At 39.7% G+C, this 22,870-nt stretch overlaps 1 protein-coding gene across 9 annotated transcripts in view; it reads left to right on the top strand.

Annotated features, from left to right (window-relative positions):
• The window catches only part of PRKCQ (protein kinase C theta), a 147,325-nt gene that overhangs the window by 75,944 nt on the left and 48,511 nt on the right, over positions 1 to 22,870 (top strand). For all 9 annotated transcript variants that reach the window (XM_067030215.1, XM_067030218.1, XM_067030212.1 and 6 more), the window contains 2 exons: positions 1,493 to 1,653; positions 5,444 to 5,617. In XM_067030215.1, the coding sequence (XP_066886316.1) occupies positions 1,493 to 1,653; positions 5,444 to 5,617 (335 nt within the window). The remainder of the gene's footprint in view (positions 1 to 1,492; positions 1,654 to 5,443; positions 5,618 to 22,870) is intronic.

Genomic DNA, 22,870 nt, shown 5'->3' with positions numbered 1-22,870 from the left:
ATTTAAATTCTCCACGTACCTGGCCTGATAAATGATTCTTTTCTAGTTAGAGATTACAGACCTAGCCACCAACAAAGAGTCTCCTACTTCTTAGAAGTACTGTGAAACCAAAATATAACCCACTAGAAAACCTTCATAAGCAGGTGGTGGTGGTGAGAGGTTGAGGTGGGAGAAGAAAATGTGGCATCTCTGGAGGAAACAATTGCAAACTTTTCCTTAGAATTTTAGAACATTACTCCCTGCTGTGGTTAAACAGTTTGACAGAAATAAATCCTCCATAGAGCTCTATGGTAGGAATACCACAGACCCTCTTATTCTGCACCTTTGAGACCTTTCTGGAAAGTTTAAGATTAGAAAGGGGATTATGGACACCAAGGGGGGAAAGCTGGGGCATGGTAGAATGCATTGGGAGATTGAGATTGACATCTATACACTAATATGTATGAAATAGATAACTAATAAGAACCTGCTATATAAAATAAACTCAAAAAAAATTAGAAAGGGGAAGAATAGCTTAACGTCCTTAACATTTCTGATTGTTATGGAAGTTTATCCAGCCTCCTGTTTGAAGGTCCTTCATGAGAGGATATGACCATGTGATTCTGAATAGTTTCAGCATACATCATAAAATACTTATTTTCCTTGGACTTAGAATATGAAAGATAAACCTAGAGATCGGAAAATAAATGTCATTATTCCAACCACAAGAAAAGACATGATAATTATGTGACGTGATACAGGTGCTAACTATCTAGTGATATCCCAGTAGATAAATGTGTCAATCAACATGTTATGCACCTTAAATTAGCACAATGTGATATGTCAAGTGTATTTCCACTTTAAGAAAAGAAATGTTATAAGGGGGTCGGAGGAAGGCTCCAGAAAAGTTTTTCAACACCTTCTCTGGCGGGGGGTGAGGAATAAATTGTCCTGAAAATTTTTTAAAGAAGGGTTTGGATTAGATTTGGGAAGGGTCTCCGGGCAGAGGAGTAGACCGTGTGTCTCAGACATGATCAAGGTAGGTAGCGTCTTGACTCGAAGACTGTGGCGAATGATGCATTTCAGATCTTTAACGATCTGCTGTCCATTTCTTCGTCTCCATGTGGTCGCAGAAATTGATGCCACTTGTGCCTGTGAGCCACGCAAGCAACGGAGGGTCGTTTTTCCTCCAATTTGGTTAAAATCCCTATTTGTCCGTGATTCGGCATTATCAGAAGTACTCATTCCTGTTGCATAGACGGTCTTTTGCTGATTGGAATGTTTCTTAACTTGATATGTTTCCCAGTCTGTTGCATAAAGAGACACTGTCCACCCCCTAGGTGCCAGGCTCCCAGGCAGGAGGTGCTGCTTTTGCCCTGCAGGAACCCCTTTCTGCATCGCTGTGAATGGAGCTTCAGAATGGGATGTGGAAAAGAAAGCGTGTTCTCAAAGTAGCTAGAACGACCTTCCGCTGTCCCTTATTTCCTTTTAACCACTGATTTGCCATTTTCAGAGCCTCAGGGGATCTCCTGGGAGTCTCCCTTGGATGAGATGGAGAAAGTAGGCCATCGTCCAGAACCTGAACTTAACGTAGAAAGACCATCTCTACATATGAAATTAAAAATCGAGGATTTTACCTTGCACAAAATGTTGGGGAAAGGAAGTTTTGGCAAGGTATGATATTGTACGTAGAATTCTGTGGCCCAACTTCCAGAAATTGAAGAGCACATCTGGCCAGTGGAACTGAACCACGCCTGGGTGTGCAGAGAGCGCATTCCTGGTCAGGAACTGTCATGTGATGTGATATATGTTAGAGGGCAGAGACATCTGAATAACTAGGGGCCCGGGGAGCTCTGGGGAATAGCAGCCTCTGCTTCCCGGGAACAACGATTCAAGCCATTTCACTTGGAAGGGTGTTCGTCCCACAAGCTTGTGTGTTTGATATCTTTGGACACCAAAGAAATGAGAAGGTGCCTCAGCCAGTTCCTGTTTCACAGATATTTTTGTTTCATTGGTGGCTTTTTTGTTGTTGTCTTGTTCCTTTCTCAAAGCTGGAGTGTGGTCTTACCTTCTGTATGATTTCTTCTCTACCAAATGTCCTGAGCCTTGTTTTAGTTTGCTAGGGCTCCTGTAACAAAATAACCACAGATGGGGAGACTTCAGCAACAGAAATTTATTTTTTCTAGTTCTAGAGGCTGGAAGTCCAAGATCAACTCGTGGACAGGGCTGTCTCTCCTGGGTGTCGACGCTGTCTCCTGCCTTTGTCCTCACGGGCCATTCCTGTGTGCATGTCTGTGTCCTAATCCCCTCTGCTTATAAGGACGCCAGTCATATTGGATCAGGACCCACCCTAATGACCTCATTTTAACATAATTACCTCTGTAAGCACCCTGTCTCCAAATATGATCACAGTCTGAGCTGCTGGGGTTTAGGACTCCAACGTATCGATTATTTGGAAGGGACACAATTCAGCCCAGAACACAGCCCTAGCTTGAGCGTCTTAGGAAAAGTTCCACGGAGGAAGTCCCTCCTCTAAATTCTTCCTGCCATTCACTCAGGCTATGGGCCATTCATCGGTCACAGAGGGCAAGGAGAGAAGGAAGGAGACATAATGGAAGAAATTATAATCAGCTGTCAGTGACAAGAGGAGATTTTCAAGCCGGTGATTGTAAAGAGGGATGTCATGGAATATAGGCTTTTAGGTTATTTTGGATATTAAGGATATCACATGTATTAGTGGAACTCTCCGTTGTTTTATATTTATATTGGATGCAACGTCTAGGAAAGTTTTAGCCAAAGACTACTGTTCCATGAATATGTGCAACCAAGACCAGCACTGTGCTCAGCACCTGCTCACTAGACTTTGGCTGCAGAACTTACCCAGTTTATTTAATAATAACGTAACTAGGGCCTCCCTGGTGGCACAGTGGTTGAGAGTCCGCCTGCCGATGCAGGGAACACGGGTTCGTGCCCCGGTCCGGGAAGATCCCACATGCCGGCGGAGCTGCTGGGACCGTGAGCCGTGGCCGCTGAGCCTGCGCGTCCGGAGCCTGTGCTCCGCAGCGGGAGAGGCCACAGCAGTGAGAGGCCCGCGTACCGCAAAGAAAAAAAGAAATAATAATAATAATAACGTAACTGGGTATTGCCATAGCTGAATGACATTGTGCTGCAGTTGGGGTTTCTATATAATACCAAGGCATTGCCTTCAGCAAAATCCACTCTGCCCTACAAACTGTAGCTGATATCCATTAATTCGTTTATTTTGTTTCCACAGTAACATGAACCATAGCAGGCTCGTCTGGTGTTAATCTGAGTGTAATGGGCAATTTTACAGCCAGTCTTCATTAAAATTTAGCATCAATTAATGTGCAGTTATAACCTGTTTCCAAAAATTGAAAGCACATTATAGAGATGGAAATGGCTGTTTTTTTTTCAGCTTCTTAGTTTATGGCTGGTTTGGGGATGTTTTATTGAAAGAAGCAGTTACCAAAAGAGGACTTTTAATTGTTAAAGAAAAGTGTTTCTTTGTTCCCGTGTGGGTTTTACTTTGCAACAAGGTTAAGAAGACATTAAGTTAAACCTATATGCCTTAGTAAATAACCCAAGGGACAGCTGGGAGCTTCAGGTACCCTCTGCGCTGTGTCCAAAGCAGTAAGCTCCTCACCGTCAGGCCCCCGGATCCCTGCACTCTGAGGGGGCTGCACTGTGGGGCCCAAGGTGAAGGGGGGTGAAGCACCAGAGCAAAACGGGGCAGCCATGTCTCCTTTTCTTCCAACACTAAGAATACCCTGAAACTTGGTTTTCTTCTTTCTTTTCACTCCATATAGGAGGTATGGTTCCTCACCAAAATGGTAGCCTCTATATTCTGGGTCTCCATCGATTTTAGGCCCAGGAGAACAAATTGCATGTTTTCTGGGGATATGTATGTACATCGTTCATTTGCCTGAATTCTCATCTAAGCTCTACCCCCTCTATCAAGCCAGCTACCCCAAAGTTATGTGTCTGCACTGTATTATTTTAAACATAGACACGTGCATTTTCACTATTGGTGTAACATCATTGACGTCAACATTCCCTAAAAGTCCCTAAAAGAAGCAAATGGCAAGTGTTGTTGTTTTTTTTAAAGTATAGTTGATTTACAATATTAGTGTCAGATGTATAACATAATGATTCAATAGTTTTATATATTATACTCGATTTAAAGTTATTACAAAAGAATGGCTGTATTTCCCTGTGCTATACAATATATCCCCGTTGCTTACTTATTTTATGCGTAGTAGTTTGTATCTCTTAATCCTATACCCCTGTCTTACCCCTTCTCCTTCCCCTCTCCCCACTGGTAACCACTAGTTTGTTCTCTATATCTGTGAGTCACTTTCTGTTTTGTTGTATACATCCATTTGTTTTGTTTTTTAGATTCCAGGAACTGTCATTTAGAAAGCATTTTACAGTTCACAGATCGCTTTCCCACCTGGTATTTGATTTTCACAACAGTTCTGTAAGTCAGCAGTGTGTTAATAGCTACCGCTTTTACACATTCGGGAACTGAAGCAGCCCAGGGAGGTTAATTTGTTTGCCCACATTCCCACAGCTAGTAAGTATCTGTGAAATGAGGCCTGAGCTGGAGTTTTCTGTCTCCAAATGCCATGTCCTCACTCCTGTCAATTGTCTGTGGCTGCATCATTTGCAAAAGTGAAAGTTGGTGAAACTCCCCATTACATGCCATCTGGTGTCCTTTCTTATAAGATTCATGAAATTAAGTGGAAAAAGTAAACTTTGGAGTCAGATTTCCCACTGAGTAGCTCCATGAATCTGAGAAAGTTACCCTTTGAGCCTAGTTTTTTTAAAATTATTACTATCTATCTGTGTTGCAGAGTGTTCTGAAGTAAGAATTAAATAGATACTAAAATTAGATAGCACACGTAAAGCACATAGCAGAATGTCTGACACATAGTAGGTCTTGAAGATAATATTAGTGTCTTTGCCATCAGAGGAAATGCTCTGCATTCTTTAAGCATATCAGGAAAGCTCAATTCCTCACATATTCTTTTTTTGCCTTGAAAAAGTGGGTAAAGCTTATTTTATGCTCATTTTCAGTGATACTTCAAGAACAATCAGGTCCTCCTTCCACTACTTGCTGCTGCTTCCTTCAATACATATTTGCCTCTGAATTTTTTTTATAAACTTACTCAGGTCCCTGGGTAGACAGGGCACACTTTTTAAAATAGAATTTTTCAGGGGCTGAGAATAACCCATCCAATTGCACCGTAGTTTTGTGAAACCCGTTGAAAGGTAGAGGATGAAACCGTTCCGTATCATCCCACACCTGTGAAGCTCTATTTGTCTCCAGAAAGGGGGTGGAGGAGGATTGGAGAAGTAGTCTTTTCTCACCCAATACATCTCTCTCAGGACTCTTTAATGAGCGTGAATCCAAATTCTAAAAGTGTCTTCCCCTTCCCTCTAGGTCTTCCTAGCAGAGTTCAAGAAAACCAATCAATTTTTCGCAATAAAAGCCTTAAAGAAAGATGTGGTTTTGATGGACGACGATGTGGAGTGTACAATGGTAGAGAAGAGAGTTCTCTCCTTGGCCTGGGAGCATCCGTTCTTAACGCACATGTTCTGCACGTTCCAGACCAAGGTAAGGCTATCCTTCATCTCTGCCTCTCACCCCAGTAAATCCAGGTGCTCCTGGCAGCCCTTATTTGGAGACACGGGGGTGCTCTCCGTATATTTCTTCTTTACCTTTGAGTCCACCTTCCATCCATCCAAATAAGTTTCTTCCGCTCTAAACACCGTTGAAATATTACTTAGAATTTTTTAATGTAGTTGATTGGGAAAGGGCCTTACTTCTGGATTTGTTTGTTTTTTAGAATTTGGTTTAACTTATATAAGCAGTATGTGACTTGCTTAACAAAGTAGTGCTTTGTGAGAGGGAAAAAGTGACATCTGTTTATTCATCTACCATACATGTATTTGAAGAGACGAAATTTGGAAAAATAGATCAAAACATGTGTGCGCTGTTCTTTTCCTTTATAAGGCCAGTAGAAGATCATCCTTTAGAGCGGGCTTCATCAGTGAGGCCCTGAGCATTGTGGTAAAAGGGTGAATTTTGTCAGAAGTGTCTCTTCTGTTCTGGGAGAATTCTCCTCCTGATCTCCTTTTTCCTTAAATTAAAAAAAAAAAAAATTTCTTTTTTGACTTATTTTAGAAAATTTGGAAAGTGCTTATATGCTCAGAGAAGAAATCATTTTAGAAAAGTGATTTTAGAAAATTTGGAAAGTGCTTATATACTCAGAGATCATTTTAGAAAATTTGGAAAGTGCTTATATGCTCAGAGAAGAAAATCATATGTAATCCCATCACTTGGGTATACTCACAGTTAATACTTCTAAGTTTATCCTTCTAGATTTTTCCATTAGATTTTTAAAGGTAAAAATAATGACCTACTATAAATACTTACTGTTCTGTAACTTGCATTTTCAACACTTTCTACATTTCCTCACATCGGTGGATATTCTTCTACAATTTATCTAATTAGGCTACGTCTAAATTTTGTTCTGATTTGAATAACACTGAAATGAACATCCTTGTAGGTCAGTCTTCCTGCACAAACATAATGATTTTCTCTTTTTATTTTTCTACCCTACTTGACCCTATCCCTATGTATGTAGCCTAGAATAATAAACAGACCCATGTGGAACCATGTGGTTAAGGTCCAAAGAACATGAGGAGTTTTTCTCTTGTTCTGTTTCAAGCCTTGATGATAATGTCCTACCTTAGGACAAGTAACCGAGGACCTCAAGATGCCTCCAGCCACAGAAGGTGTTAGTGGGGAAACTGGGAATCAGCCACAAAATGTGGACAGTCACTAGGGATTTCATCACCACTTCTCCAGCTCCCAGTAGATTCTCAACAAGTGTTTAATTAGGGAATAAATGAATAAATATACTTAGCTAAAATAAAGAGAAACCAGACCATGAAAAAGCACTCAGTGACCATATACTGTACTCAAAGCATTGTGAAGGATATAGAACTAATACAGTTCCTGACCTGGAGAATTTCACACTATAAAAAATTAAAGAGGCAAGAATGACACTTCTAACCGTGGTGGGTAATATTACTTGCACAATGCAGACTCTAAGCACCAGAGCTGAGAAAACTAGAAATTAGAATTTGAATAGAAATTAGAATAGGCAGAAAGGGTCTTGGACAGCAGAGGTGTAGGGGCTATAAGAAGGCATGAAGGAATAAAGGGATTATGATAAGCTGTTTAAAAGCAGGCTTATATTTTACAGCAGGAAGGAGTTTGGAATTTCTGATAATGAGGATTAGAAAGATTTCCTGCTAGAAATCTCCTCCTGGAGATCATAAATATTTGTTGGTCTGGGATGGTGCAGATATTTTACTGGAAGACAAAGTAAGGAACTCTGTCCCACTCTCCTGGTCTGTGTTCTAGATTTGCTGTGCACCCTAGGGGTTACTTACAATCTCATTTTTCCTCTTGAAATATTGTGGGACTTTTATCAAAATACTAAATACACCTCAGACCAGGCTTCTAGGGGCATTATGTAATCAAGTTTCACTCGGCACCTTTCCCTGCTGTTTTTATATATTTGTTTGTATGATTGTTTTCCTACTGTGTAGGGAAGGCTGTTATGAATCCCACTTTGCAGAAAATAGGTATGTTTCCTTCTCTGATTGTCAATTAGAGCCTCAGGCAGAATTTGCTTCTTTCCCTGTTACAGGAAGTGCTCTTAAGATTTCAGGCCTGTGTAATGTTTACCAAAACCAGAAAAGTAAATGCATGAGAAAAAGTGTCAGAGAATGTACATATCAAAGTAAAAATGACTGTCTCACTACTTAGATTTCAAGGAATTGAGTCCTTTTAGAAATAAGAGATGTGGGGGGGGGGCGGGGAGAGGCGAAGCTTACATTATACTTTCTTCAGGACCTTGATTTGAGATGTCCCGATTTTTAAATTTTATTCATTTTTTATTGAAGTATAGTTGCTGTACAATATTATGTTATAGGTGTACAATATAGTGATTCATAATTTTTAAAGGTTATACTCCATTTATAGTTATTATAAAGCATTGGCTAGATTCCCTGTGTTGTACAATATATCCTTGTAACTTATTTTATACTTAATAGTACTGATTTCTTCTTCAAACGCTGTATGTCAAACAAAATAACCAAATGCCACAATTGAGTATAAACGCAGCAATCGATATGAATCATGATTTCCTCTGGGTAATTTTTTAATGTAGTCATTTGGGAAAGGGCCTTACTTCTGGATTATTTTGTCTGCTTGCTTATTTTTTAGAATTTGGTTTAACTTGTATAACAACGAGGATTCCAAGCATATGTGACTTGCTTAACAAAGCACAGACTGCTTTGGCTTTTTGGGGTCTTTTGTGGTTCCATACAAATTTTAGGATTATTTGTTCTAGTTCTGTGAAAATTGCCATGGGTATTGTGATAGGTATTGCATTAAATCTGTAGATTGTTTTCCGTAGTATGGACATTTTAACACTATTAAGTATTCTAATCCATGAACACAGGATATCTTTCCATATTTCTTTTTATCATCTTGAATCTTCTACATCAGTATCTTTTAGTTTTCAGACTACAGGTCTTTCACATCTTTAGTTAAATTAATTCCTAGGTATTTTACTCTTTTTTTGATGCAACTGTAAATGGGATTGTTTTCTTACCTTCTCTTTATACAGGATACAGAAATGCAACACATTTCTGCATATAAATGTTGTATCCTGCAACTTTATTTATAAGCTCTAATATTAGTTTTTTCACAGTATCTTTATGGCTTTCTATGTATAGTATCATGTCATCTGCAAATAGTGACAGTTTTACTTTCTCCTTTCCAATTTGGACATCTTTCATTTTCTTATCTGATTGCTATGGCTAGGACTTCCAATACTATCTTGAATATAAGTGGTGAGAGTTGGCATCCTTGTCTTTTTCCTGATATTAGAAGAAAAGCTTTCAGCTCTTCACCGTGGAATAAGTTGTTAGCTGTGGGTTTGTCATATGTGGCCTTCACAAAATATGTTGAAGTGTATTCCTTCTGTACCCACTTTGATAAAAGTTTTTATCATGAATGGATGTTAAAGTTTTTAAAATGCTTTTTCTGTATCTATTGAGATGATATGGTTTCTGTCCTTCGTTTTGTTAATATGGTGTATCACATTGACTGATTTGTAGGTATTGAACCATCTTTGCATCTCTGGGCTAAATCCCACTTGATCATGGTATGTGACTCTTCTAATATATTGTTCAATTTGGTTTGTCTATATTTTGTTGAGGATTTTTACATCTGTATTCATCTGGGATATTGGCCTGTAATTTTTGTGTGGTGTCTTTGTCTAGTTTTAGCATCATGGTAATGCTGATCTCAGAATGAGTTCAGAAGTATTCCTTCCTCTTTAATTTTTTTGGAATATTTTGAGAAGGATAGGTATTAACTCTTTTTATATATTCGGTAGAATTCCCCTGTGAAGCAATCTTGTTCTGGACTTTTGTTTATTGGGAGTTTGTTTTTTTTTTCTACTTATTCAATTTCATTACTGATTATCAGTGTGTTAGATTTTCTGTTTCTTCCTGATTCAGTCTTTAAAGATTGAATGTTACTAGGAATTTATCCATTTATTCTAGGTTGTGCAATTTGCTGGCATATAATTGTTTATAGTTGCCTCTTATGATTCTTTGTATTTCTGTGGTGTCAGTTATAACTTCTCTTTCATTTCTGATTTTATCTGGGCCATCTTTTTTTCTTGATGAGTGTGGCTAAAGGTTTATCAGTTTTCATTATCTTTTCAAAGAACCAGCTCTTAAGTTTAAGTGATCATTTCTACTGTTATTTTTGTCTCCATTTCATTTATTTCCACTCTGATCTTAATTATTTCCCTCCTATTAACTTCAGGCTTTATTTCTTTTTATAGTTCATTTAGGTGTCAAGTTCAGTTGTTTGAGATTTTTATTTCTTGAGGTAGGCCTGTATTTCCATGAACTTTCCTCTTAGAACTGCTTTTGCTGTGTCCCATAGACTTTGGAAAGTTGCATTTCTATTTGTCTCAAGGTATTTTTTATTTCCTCTTTGATTTCTTCAGTGACCCATTGGTTATTTAGTAGTATGTTGTTTAGCCTCCATTTGTTTGTGTTTTTTGCAATTTTCTTCTTTTGATTTCTAGTTTCGTACCATTGTGGTCAGAAAAGATGCTTGGTATGATGTCAGTCTTGCTAAATTTATTGAGACTTGTTTGGTGGCCTAACATAACTTACCTGGAGAATGTTCCATGTGCACTTGAAAAGAATCTGTATTCTGTTTTGGGATGGAATGTTCTGTATGTCATTTAAGGCCAGTGTTTCTTTATTGATTTTTCTGGTTGGATGATCTATCCATTGTTGAAAGTGGCATTAAAGTCCCCTATTATTATTGTATTACTTTGTTTCTCCCGTTATGTCTGTTAATATTTAGGTGCTTCTGTGTTGGGTGCATAAATATTTAAAAATGTTAAATCCTGTTTTTGGATTGACCCCTTTATTATTATGTAATGTCCTTCTTGGTCATTTGTCACGGTATTGTTTTAAAGCCTATTTTGTTGGCTATGAATATTGCTACCCCAGCTTTCTTTTCATTTCCATTTGCATGGAGTATCTTTTTCTATCCCTTTACTTTCACTCTGTGTGTGCCTTTAGGTCTGAAGTGAGTCTCTTGGAGGCAGCATATAATTGAGTCTTGTTTTTTGTTTTTAATCCATTCAGCCACTGTGTGTCTTGATTGGAGCATTTAGTCCATTTACAGTTAAAGTGATTATTGATATACATATACTTAATGCCATTTTGTTAATTGTTTTCTGGTTGTTTTTGTAGCCCTTCTCTGTTCCTTTCTTATTCTCTTTGCCTTTTTCCTTGTGGTTTAGTCATTTTCTCTAGTGTGATGTTTGTGTTCCTTTCTCTTTATTTTTTGTACATCATAGGTTTTTGATTTGCAGCTACCATGAAGTTCATCTCTCTCTCTCTCGTATATGGATATGAGTTTATTTTAAGCTCAAAGTCACTTAAGTTAAAATGTATTCTAAAAGCACTACATTTGTACTCCTCTCGCCAACATTTTGGTTTTTATGTCATATTTTACATCTTTTTGTGTATCCCTTCACTTCTATTGTAGTTATAGTTGATTTTACTATTTTGTCTTTTAGCCTTCATGCTAGTTTAAGTGGCTGTTCCACAGCCTTTCCTATATATTTGCCTTTACCAGTGAGATTTTTTCTTTCATATATTTTCATATTTCTGTTTATGGCCTTTTCGTTTCACTTACAGAACATGTTAAAGGGTCTTCTTTAAGGCCAGTTTAGCGGTGATGAACTACGTTAGTTTTCACTTATCGGGGAAACTCTTGATCTTGTCTTCAATTCTGAATAACTTTCCAGGTAGAGTATTCTTGGTTATAAGTTTTTTTCCTTTTAAGTTTTTTCCTTTCAGCACTTTATCATGCCACTGTCTCTGGCATGCAAAGTTTTTGATGAAAATTCAGCCGACAGTCTTATAATGGTTCACTTGTAGGTGACTAGTTGCTTTCCTCTTGCTGCTTTTAATATTCTTATCTTTAATTTTTGCCATTTTCATTGCAGTGTGTATTGGGGTGTATCTCTTTGGGTTCATCTTGTTTGGGACGCTCTGCTTCCTGGGACTGGATATCTGTTTCCTTCACCAAGTTAGGGAAGCTTTCAGCCCTTTTCTTTTCTCCTCCTGGGACCCCTATAATGTGAATGTTAGTAGGCTTGATGTTGTGCCAGCGGTACCTCAAACTATCATTTTTAAAGTTTTTTTTCTTTTTGCTGTTCTGATTGGGTGATTTCCACTCTTCTGTCTTCTAGATTGCTGATCCATTCTTCTGTATCGTCTCATCTGCTATTGATTCCCTGTAGTGTATTTTTCATTTGTTATTGTAGTCTTCTATTCTTATTGGTTCTTTCTTATATTTTCTGACTCATTGTTGAAGTTCTCATTGTGTTCCTTTATTCTTCTTTCGAGTTCAGTGAGTATCTTTATGACCATTACTTTGAACTCTTAAATCCAGGTAAGTTACTTATCTCTATTTCATTAGGGTGTTTTTCCCAGGGTTTTATCTTGTTCTTTCATTTGGAACATATTCCTCTGTCTCCTCATTTTGTTTGACTTTATGGTTTGTTTCTGTGAATTAGGTAAGACCAGTTACATCTCCTGGCTTTAAAGGTGGCCTTGTGTAAGGAGCATCCCCTGTGTGGGCTGGGCAGCTTTGGCAGGCTGGTTGGGTCAGGCTCAGCCCAGGGGTGAGGGGGGCTGGAACTGGAGCAGGTATGGGCCGGGGGGACGGGGGTGTCTCTGGGCAGGGTGTCCTGTGGCCACCCTGGCAGGATGGCTGGAGCAACATGAGCCAGAGCGGCCTAGGATATATACCACACCAAAGCGAACCTGGTAGCATGGCTGTAGCTAGTGCAGGCCTGGGGCATGCTACGGCGGCCTTGGCAGGCTGGCTACAGTGTCTGGACTGTTTTCCCATCCACGCGCAGCACCTCCAACCCTGGAGAGAGTTCCATCAGTTCCCTATGTGTTTGGCAGATGCTCTAAGGTTAGTAAATGGATTTCCTTCAAATATGGTCTAAAGTGTCCTTTAAATTGCTGGTTTTTTTTTTTTTCTCACTGTGCACCAAGGTGGGCAAGTCTGTGCACAGGCCTCTCAGTGGTATCCCTCTCTACTGCAGATAGCTGTGTCAGGGGTGTTTCCCATTGATGCTGGGTCTTGGTCCCTCTATCATTTCTTGTGCAGAAGGTGTTCAATCAGCTCTTTGTTCTTCAGGAGGAATTGCTTTCTGTGTAGGTGTATGTCAGTGTGTCCATGGGAGGAATATTTAACTGTACTCACTAACAAATTAAAATCTATTAGAAACAAATTAATCATAAAACCTTGAAATACATGTCATAAATTACTTTAGAAAGTCGCTGTTAAATTAATTCAACAAATGTTTCTTGTTGACCTGCTAAGTTCTGTTTCCCCAACAGAGGCAAGACTCAAACTGTATGGGGATTAAATTAGAAAACTATTTCCTTTTGCTACCTAATTCTAAGTAGTAAACAGAAAAAAACAAGTTCTAGCTTGGAAGAATAGTATTCTTCTTTCTTGATTTTAAGATACCATCAATAGTAAGATGCCCTATTTTCTTGATACACAAAATTATTTTAAAAACTAGAAGCCGGGCTACCCTGGTGGCGCAGTGTGTTAGTTTCTCCTTTACAACAAAGTGAATCAGTTATACATATACATATGTTCCCATATCTCTATCCTCTTGCATCACCCTCCCTCCCACCCTCCCTATCCCACCCCTCTAGGTGGTCACAAAGCACAGAGGTGAACTCCCTGTGCTATGCGGCAGCTTCCCACTAGCTATCTATTTTACATTTGGTAGTGTGTATGTGTCCCTGCCACTCTCTCACATCGTCACCGCTTACCCTTCACCCTCCCCATATCCTCAAGTCCATGCTCTAGTAGGTCTGTATTTTATTCCCGTTAAGGTAATTATTGATACGTATGTTCCTATTACCATTTTCTTAATTGTTTTGGGTTTATTATTGTGGGTCTTTTCCTTCTCTTGTGTTTCCTGCCTAGAGAAGTTCCTTTAGCATTTGTTGTAAAGCTGGTTTGGTGGTGCTGAATTCTCTTAGCTTTTTTCTCTTAGCTTTTGCTTGTATGTAAAGGTTTTAATTTCTTGGTCAAATCTGAATGAGATCCTTGCTGGATAGAGTAATCTTGGTTGTAGGTTTTCCCTTTCATCACTTTAAATATGTCCTGCCACTCCCTTCTGGCTTGCAGTGTTTCTGTTGAAAGATCAACTGTTAACCTTATGGGGATTCCCTTATGTGTAATTTGTTGTTTTTCCCTTGCTGCTTTTAATATTTGTTCTTTGTATTTAATTTTTGATAGTTTGATTAATATGTGTCTTGGCATGTTTCTCCTTGGATTTATCCTGTATGGGACTCTCTGGGCTTCCTGGACTTTCCTTTCCCATATTAGGGAAGTTTTCAACTGTAATCTCTTCAAATATTTTCTCAGTCCCTTCCTTTTTCTCTTCTTCTGGGACCCCTATAATTCGAATGTTGGTGTGTTTAATGTTGTCCCAGAGGTCTCTAAGACTGTCCTCAATTCTTTTCATTCTTTTTTCTTTATTCTGCTCTGCAGTAGTTATTTCCACTATTTTATCTTCTGGGTCACTTATCTGTTCTTCTGCCTCAGTTATTCTGCTATTGATCCCTTCTAGAAAATTTTTAATTTCATTTATTGTGTTGTTCATAACTGTTTGTTTGCTTTTTAGTTCTTCTAGGTCCTTGTTAAACGTTTCTTGTATTTTCTCCATTCTATTTCCAAGATTTTGGATCATCTTTACTATCATTATTCTGAATTCTTTTTCAGGTAGACTGCCTATTTCCTCTTCATTTGTTAGGTCTGGTGGGTTTTTACCTTGCTCCTTCATCTGGTGTGTGTTTCTCTGTCTTCTCATTTTGCTTAACTTACTGTGTTTAGGGTCTCCTTTTCACAGGATGCAGGTTCGCTGTCCCCAGTGGCTAAGGTTGGTTTGGTGGGTTGTGTAGGCTTCCTGGTGGAGGGGACTAGTGCCTGTGTTCTGGTGGATGAGGCTGGATCTTGTGTTTCTGGTGGGCAGGTCCACGTTTGGTGGTGTGTTTTGGGGTGTCTGTGGCCTTATGATTTTAGGCAGCCTCTCTGCTAATAGGTGGTGTTTTGTTCCTGTCTTGCTAGTTGTTTGGAATGGGGTCCTGCACTGTAGCTTGCTGGTCATTGAGTGGAGCTGGGTCTTGGTGTTGAGATGGAGATCTCTGGGCGATTTTCACCATTTGATGTTATGTGGAGCTGGGAGGTCTCTTGTGGACCAATGTCCTGAACTTGGCTCTCCCACTGCAGAGGCACAGCACTGATGCCTGGCTGGAGCATCAAGAGTCTGTCCTCCACATGGCTCAGAATAAAAGGGAGAAAATAAAGAAAGAAGAAGATAAAATAATATAAAATAGTTATTAAAATAAAAAATATTAAGAAAAAAAATTTTTTTAATGAAGAACCCTAGGACAAATGGTAAAAGCAAAGCTATACAGACAAAATTACACACAGAAGCATATGCATACACACTCACAAAAAGAGAAAAAGGGAAACAATATATCATTGCTCCCAACGTCCACCTCCTCAGTTTGTGATTATTTGTTGTCTATTCAGTTACTCCACAGATGCAGGGTACATCAGGTTGATTGTGGAGATTTAATCTGCTGCTCCTGAGGCTGCTGGGAGAGATTTCCCTTTCTGTTCGTTTTTCGCACGGCTCCTGGGGTTCAGCTTTAGATTTGGACCCGCCTCTGCATGTAGGTCACCTGAGGGCATCTGTTCTTTGCTCACACAGGACGGGGTTAAAGGAGCAGCTGATTTGGGGGCTCTGGCTCACTCAGGCCGGGGGGTGGGAGGGGTACGGATGTGAGGCGAGCCTGCGGTGGCAGAGGCCAGTGTGACGTTGCACCAGCCTGAGGCGCCGTGTGTTCTCCCGGGGAAGTTGTCCCTGGATCACGGGACCCTGGCCGTGGCGGGCTGCACAGGCTCCAGGGAGGGGGGAGGTGTGGAGAGTGACCTGTGCTCGCACACAGGCTTCTTGGTGGTGGCAGCAGCAGCCTTAGCATCTCATGCCCGTCTCTGGAGCTCCTTTAAGCAGCGCTCTTAATCCCCTCTCCTCGCGCACGGTGAAACAAAGAGGCAAGAAAGAGTCTCTTGCCTCTTCGGCAGGTCCAGACTTTTCCCGGACTCCCTCCCGGCTTGCTGTGGCGCACTAACCCCTTCAGGTTGTGTTCACGCTGCAAGTCCGAAGCCCGAGCCTCAGCTCCCAGCCCCCACCTGCCCTGGTGGGTGAGCAGACAAGCCTCTCGGGCTGGTGAGTGCTGGTCGGCCCCGATCCTCTGTGCGGGAATCTCTCCGCTTTGCCCTCCGCACCCTGTTGCTGTGCTCTCCTCCGCGGCTCGGAAGCTCCCCCCCTCCGCCACCCGCAGTCTCTGCCCAGGAAGGGGCTTCTAGTGTGTGGGAACCTTTCCTCCTTCACAGCTCCCTCCCACTGGTACAGGTCCCGTCCCCAGTCTTTTGTCTCTGTTTATTTTTTCTTTTGCCCTACCCAGGTACGTGGGGAGTTTCTTGCCTTTTGGGAGGTCTGAGGTCTTCTGCCAGCGTAGGTGTTCTGTAGGAGCTGTTCCATGTGTAGATATATTTCTGATGTATTTGTGGGGAGGAAGGTGATCTCCACGTCTTACTCTTCCATCTTGAAGGTCCTCCAAAGATGAGGCACTTTTAAAGAAATACTTTTGCAAAAGCATCTGAGTTAAACAGTAACTCTCTGTAATGACAAAGACTTTAAGAAGAATATGGTTAAAGATCTAATGAGAGGGCTTCCCTGGTGGCACAGTGGTTGAGAGTCCGCCTGCCGATGCAGGGGACATGGGTTCGTGCCCCGATCTGGGAAGATCCCACATGCCGCGGAGCAGCTGGGCCCGTGAGCCTGCATGTCCGGAGCCTGTGCTCTGCAACAGGAGAGGCCACAACAGTGAAAGCCCCGCGTACCGCAAAAAAAAAAAAAAGATCTAATGAGAGTTCATTTGATAAGGAAATGTAGTTATTTCTGTGATATACATTTTAAAATAATAACTGGAAGTATGGCTGCTTACATTATACCAGGACATATCAATTTGGGGACTACTTATATATCTGTACAAATACAACATAAAGGAGGCTTAGTGTTAGTTTTTGACAGTGCTTCCCATGCAATTTAGCATAACAAACCTAGTTTGTTTTCTCTCCTTATAAAATATTTAATCTTTTGAAATGTTCCTGGGGCTCTCTGGAAAATCTCAAAGTTGGTTTGAGGTCAAAAAGATTTCATTTAGAATTTGATTTGTGGGAAGTTTGTCAACATCAAAAGGTTTAAAAATACTTGGTCAAATAGGACATAGAACACCGTGAAATAGTAATTATCCATTTAACCAAAGTGATAAATTGAAGACTTCACAGGTAAATATAGAAAGTTAAGTAATTGTTTACAATATCTCTTTTAATAGAGAAGACTCAGTTTTAAGTAATCAAAGATCTGATAAAGATAATGGTAATCACAGGAAGTTATTTTGCAGAACCTTTCACAATAGCTTATCAGAAGTAGACCAGTAGTGCAAAAGAACTTTTCCTTTTAAGAAAGAGAAAACCAATTTTAATTTAGGCTAAAACTTTTTTTTAACTTAAATAAATTCATTCCAATCTTAGATAGCTTAACCATGCATAAAATTTAGTTCCTAAGATTCTTTTTCCCACGACTCTCCACAGTTTTTTCCTGTTTTCCCTTTTTCCCATTCTGAAATAAATGTATTATGAAAGTTTCTATTTAGAACAAAATTACTTTCTTTTTCCGCAACAAAAATACATCTCTATTCCTCATACCTTCCTTTGTCAAAATCACACATCCTACTTTCCTTGCATACAGAGATATCCACCTTATTATTTCCAATAGCTTTAATTATATATATATTGGAATGTTTAACCCTAAAAATACTTAATTTTAGTGAAAATAAAGAAGTAAACAACTGTAAACTGTCTTTTACATTAGCATTCTGTGGCTTAATATAGTTTTTTAAATTTCTTCAAATATATGCTTTCTGATAGTAAATATTTCAGTATGGCACAAAAAAATATTTACTAATAGACCCAAATATCTTTAGTTGCTCTGTAGGAAGCCAAAAGTAGATAAACCCGTGTTCAGTAATTAGTGATTCAATATTTTATCTTATTTGGAAATTATCTAGATATTTAATGCCTATCCATCATTTAATTTAAACTTAGCAAAACTTTGTTTCAGGTTACCACAAAGTTTTGAGAAAACGGTTTTAAAAGTTACCTAAAACCTTTTATCCCATTTACATCTATTTAATTCACTTGTTCTCAATAATTATGTTTAGACTACCCACAAAAACTTTGTGAGACATTAGACAAAGTCAACCATCACCCCCGAGCTATTTTTCTTCCTGAAAACTTTGTAACAGAGATAACATGAACTAATTGGAGCAGTAAAACAATTAAAGTTGTACATCTGCATTATTTTCAATGCTAATAATTCTTAAGACACATCTTAATTAAAATCCAACAAACTTCAGCTAGCTTTTATTTACCAAGGATTATCTCAGACCCTGTGAACTTGAGAAGCAATGGGGTTAGTTTCTATTACCGGCATACCTTGCTTTCTTGCAGTTCACAAATACTGCATTTTTTTTATAAATCAGAGGTTTATGGCAAGCCTGCATCGAGCAAGTCTGCCGGTGCCATTTTTCCAACAGCGTTTGCTCCCTTCATGTCTGTGTCACATTTTGTTAATTCTTTCAGTATTTCGAACTTTTTAATATTACATTTGTCATGGTGGTCTGTGATTAGTGATCTGCGATGTTACCACTGTAACTGCTTTGTTGCACCATGAACTATGTCCATGTAAGACAGCAAACTTAACTGGCAAATGTTACGTGCGTTCTGACTGCTCCACTGACCAGCCGTTTCTGTCTCTCCCCCTCTCTTTGAGTTCCCCCCTAGTCCCTGAGACACAATATTGAAAGTAAGGCCAGTTAATAACCCTACAATGGCCTCTAAGTGTTTAGTGAAAGGAAGAGTCACACATCTCTCACTTTAAATCAAAAGCTAGACATTAGTGAGGAAGGCATGTTGAAAACCTAAGATAAGTCGAAAGGTAGGCCTCTTGCGCCAACCATTAGCCAAGGTGTCAATGCAAAGGAAAAGTTCTTGAGGGAAATTAGAAGTGCTATTCCAGTGAACACGGGGATGATAAGAAAGTGATACAGTCTCATTGCGGATAGTCTGGCTAACTCAAATCAGCCACATATTCCCTTAAGCCAAAGCCTAACCCAGAGCAAGGCCCTACTCTCTCCAACTCTGTGAAGGCTGAGAGAGGTGAGGAAGCTGCAGAAGAGAAGTCTGAAGCTAGCAGAGGTTGGTTCATGAGGTTTAAGGAAAGTAGCCATATACATAACATAAAAGTGCAAGCTGAAGCAGCGGGGGGGGGGCTGATGTAGAAGTTGCTACAAATTAACCAAAGTGGCTCCACTAACAACAAATGATGCCATCTAGGACTTCCATAGCTAGAGAGAAGTCGGTGCCTGGTTTCAAAGCTTCAAAGGGCAGGCTCTCCTGTTAGGGGCAAATGCAGCTGTGACTTTAAGTTGAAGCCAATGCTCATTTACCATGCCAAAAATCCTAGGGCCCTTAAGAATTATGCTAAATCTACCCTGCCTGGCTCTATAAATGGAACAACGAAGCGTGGATGACAGTACATCTGTTTACAACATGGTTTACTGAATGTTTTAAGTTCACCGTTGAGATCTACTGCTCAGAAAAATAAAAAGGTTCCTTTCAAAATATTACTTCTCTTTGCAATGTGCCCGATCACCCAAGAGCCCTGGTCGAGATATAAAATGAGATTACTACTGTTTTCATGCTTGCTAGCACAGCATCCATTCTGCAGCCCATAGATCAAGATATGAATTCAACTTCCATGTCTTATTAAGAAATACATTTTATAAGACTAAATCTGCCATAAATGGTGATTCCTCTGATGGATATGGGCAAAGTAAATAGAAAACCTCGTGGAAAGAATTCACCGTTCTCGATGCCGTTAAGAACATTTGTGATTCACGGGAAGAAATCAAAATATCAACACGAACAGGAGTTTAAAAGAATCTGATTCCAACCCTCATGCATGGCTTTCAGGCATCCAAGCCTTCAGTGGAAGCAGTAACTGCGGATGTGGTGGAAACAGCAGGGGAACTAGAATTAGAAGTGGAGGCCAAAGATGTGACTGAATTGATGCAATCCCATGATCACATTTTAATGACTGAGGAGTTACTTCTATGGATGAGCAAAGAAAGTGGTTTCTTGGTTTAGAATCTACCTCTGGTAAAGATTGTTGTATAAACTTAGCTGATAGAGCAGTGGCAGGGTTTGAGAGGATGGACTCCAGTTCTGAAAGTTCTGTGGGTAGAATGCTATCCAACAGCGTTGCCTGCTATGGAGAAATCATTCATGAAAGGAGGAGTCGATCAACAGAGCAAACCTCATTGTTGTCTTATTTTAAGAAGTTACCATAGTTACACCCACTTTCAGCAACCACCACTCTGATTTGTCAGCAGTCACCAACACTGAGGTAAGACCCTCCACCAGCAAAAAGATTATGACTTGATGAAGGCTCCGATGATGATTAGCATTTTTTAGCAATAAAGTATTAAGGTATATATATGTATTTTTAAGGCATAATGCTATTGCACACTTAACAGCCTACATTATAGTGTAAACATAACCTTTATATGCACTTAGGAAATCAAAAAATTTGTGTGACTTGCTATATTATGATATTAGCCTTATTGTGAGGGGCTGGAACTCAACCTGCAATATCACCGAGGGATGCAGGTATGTTTCTGAGAGTTTTGGAAATACTTAATTCATATAAGTGCTTAATTTTCTTCAAACCAATTAAATTGAGCTTTTTATTTGTATTTTTGTATTTTTTTTTTTTTACAATTTTAGTAATACCATACACATACAACACATATACGCAGACACATAAACATACAGAGAGGTGCAAACAGAGACCTTATAGCTTTCATTTTAAAATTACTACCATGAATCAGCTATAATAATACAAAATTCACTACTTACAAAAGCAGCTGAATCTAAGTTGTTTACCTGGTGGAGGGAATAAGTTAAGGTTACCCACTCAGGTGGCTAAAGCTTTTTCACTCATGTTTGTGGGGAAGACACTTATAAGATTTTTTGTTCACCGAAGTTTCAAATGACCTTCCCCCTTTCGTTTTCCTTGTGATACAAATTACCTCCCTAAAGTTTATATAACGTTTACATCTCAAAGGCACAGGGATAGAATGTAAGTTCCTCCAAGAAGGACTTTGGTTTCCTAAGGCCAGAATTTTTACGATACATAACATGTTTTGAGATAAATAGGGGAGGTTGTGGGATTGGTGAAAGGAATAGTTGGATTTTTGAACTGCCTCTAGAGCTGAATTTCTAGTTTTGCAAAATTTTTAAGATCATGACAGTAGCTCTCAATTCCCCAAAGAATTGGGTTGCAGCCTAAATGACATCATAAATTGATCCACCCCATCCAACTAAATTATCCTTAATTCGCTTTTTTTTTTTTTCTTTTATATCAGGGAGAAGATTTCTAACTAAGATGGAAATCAAAAGATCTCTATGTTCTGGATTTAGAGCTGTTTGCCTTTGGAATGTTTTAGTAAATCCTTTCACAAAGGCTTTGGAAGGTTTTCCTTTCCCTCTGGGGTGTACATAGTTTTATTTTGGCTTAGGGGAAGAGGCCCCCAAAAGAAAAATTCCGATGAGCTTCCAATTTCTGACCAACTTCTTACCACTGAGCTCCTTTTTAAAGAAGTCCTTATAAATATCTTGCCAGTTTTCAATCGGGACAAACAGCAGCTATTTCTTGCAGTATTGAACAACCCCTTGTACTTGATGTCCCCAAAGGGGATACAAAAGTTACTATATTTTCCTCTCTTTATCATGTACTACAAGAGATCCAGGGGAGCTGACCCTCACCTTAGCTGGCTTCTGCCAGTTTTCGTGGGATCACATCTGCAGGCTCTGCGTGGGGGTTAATGTAGACAGTATAGCTCTGGTATCTACGGTAACTTGTTCATTGTTTTTCACTCATTTTAATTTTAGTTCGCCTTAGCTGCTTAAGGGAATAATGTATCAGTTTACCAGAAAACCCCTCAGAGTCTCCACCATCCTGGGAAGCACCCGCACCCTTTGGGGGCCCTCCTTTAAGGGTAGATATGGGGCTGTCTGTAAAGCCACTAACTTGGTGGATTTTATGGTCCTGTTGCCTCTTTAGAGTAGAAAGACAATTTAGACCGGATTACTAGAATGAGTATTCAAATAAAGGAGGACAGAGAGGAGCCGTAAAGGTTATATATAATGTTCATTTTTACCATCTGTTTTAGGTACCTCTTGTGCCTTTAATTTGTCACTAGCCTTTTGCAACACATTTTTCAGTGAAGCTATTTTGGCATCTTGAAGCCTTTTGAAGGCTTCTGCATATGCCAGTTGAAGTTTGATTTGGGAGCCCTTGCTTTCAAGGGCACTTCTCAAATGATCTCAGCTAATTGGAACTTTCCTCATAATGGCCGTTGCAACCTCTCCAAGGGCCGGCAGCGTTTGGTAGGACCCTTAGCCACAAAGGTAGTTCAACCACGTTTCTGTCCCAGCCGTATTTTGGAGTCCCCACCCGACAGTTACCAAGCTAAGTTCTCAGAACCCCAAACCAGAATCCCAAGTTATTTTTAGTAAGATTTTTGCCATTTTTGTAGATATCTGCAGCTTCTGGAATTATAGTTCTTAGATACAAAACAAGCACGTGGCACACTAACTCTTGAGAATTTAAAGGTCTCATTTTTTCGGGCTAAGCCTTTGGGTCTCTCGGAGCCAGGTGAATAAGAGGGACATGCCACAGGGTTGGAGGTTGTGCGGTGTTGTATAGTGTGCCGCGTTGCATGGGAATTTTGAGGTTGGCAGCTGACCTAGTGTCACTCCAACCCACTCCATGACCAGCTTGTCCTAACACACACAGGAGTCTCTGGTGTTTAAGTGGTGAGCATTCTGACAGTTTAAATGCTTGATCCACGCCCACCAACTTTGGGGCTTTTCTTGCTTCTGAAATTCCCATCAACAATAGCCTTTATCTACACAAGACAAACAAACATGCACCTTAACACACCGGCA

This window comes from Kogia breviceps, chromosome 3 (genome assembly GCF_026419965.1).
Source record: "Kogia breviceps isolate mKogBre1 chromosome 3, mKogBre1 haplotype 1, whole genome shotgun sequence".
Lineage (NCBI taxonomy): Eukaryota > Metazoa > Chordata > Mammalia > Artiodactyla > Physeteridae > Kogia > Kogia breviceps.
Note: the sequence above shows the minus strand (reverse complement) of the source record. Positions and strands in the feature narration are given on the sequence as shown.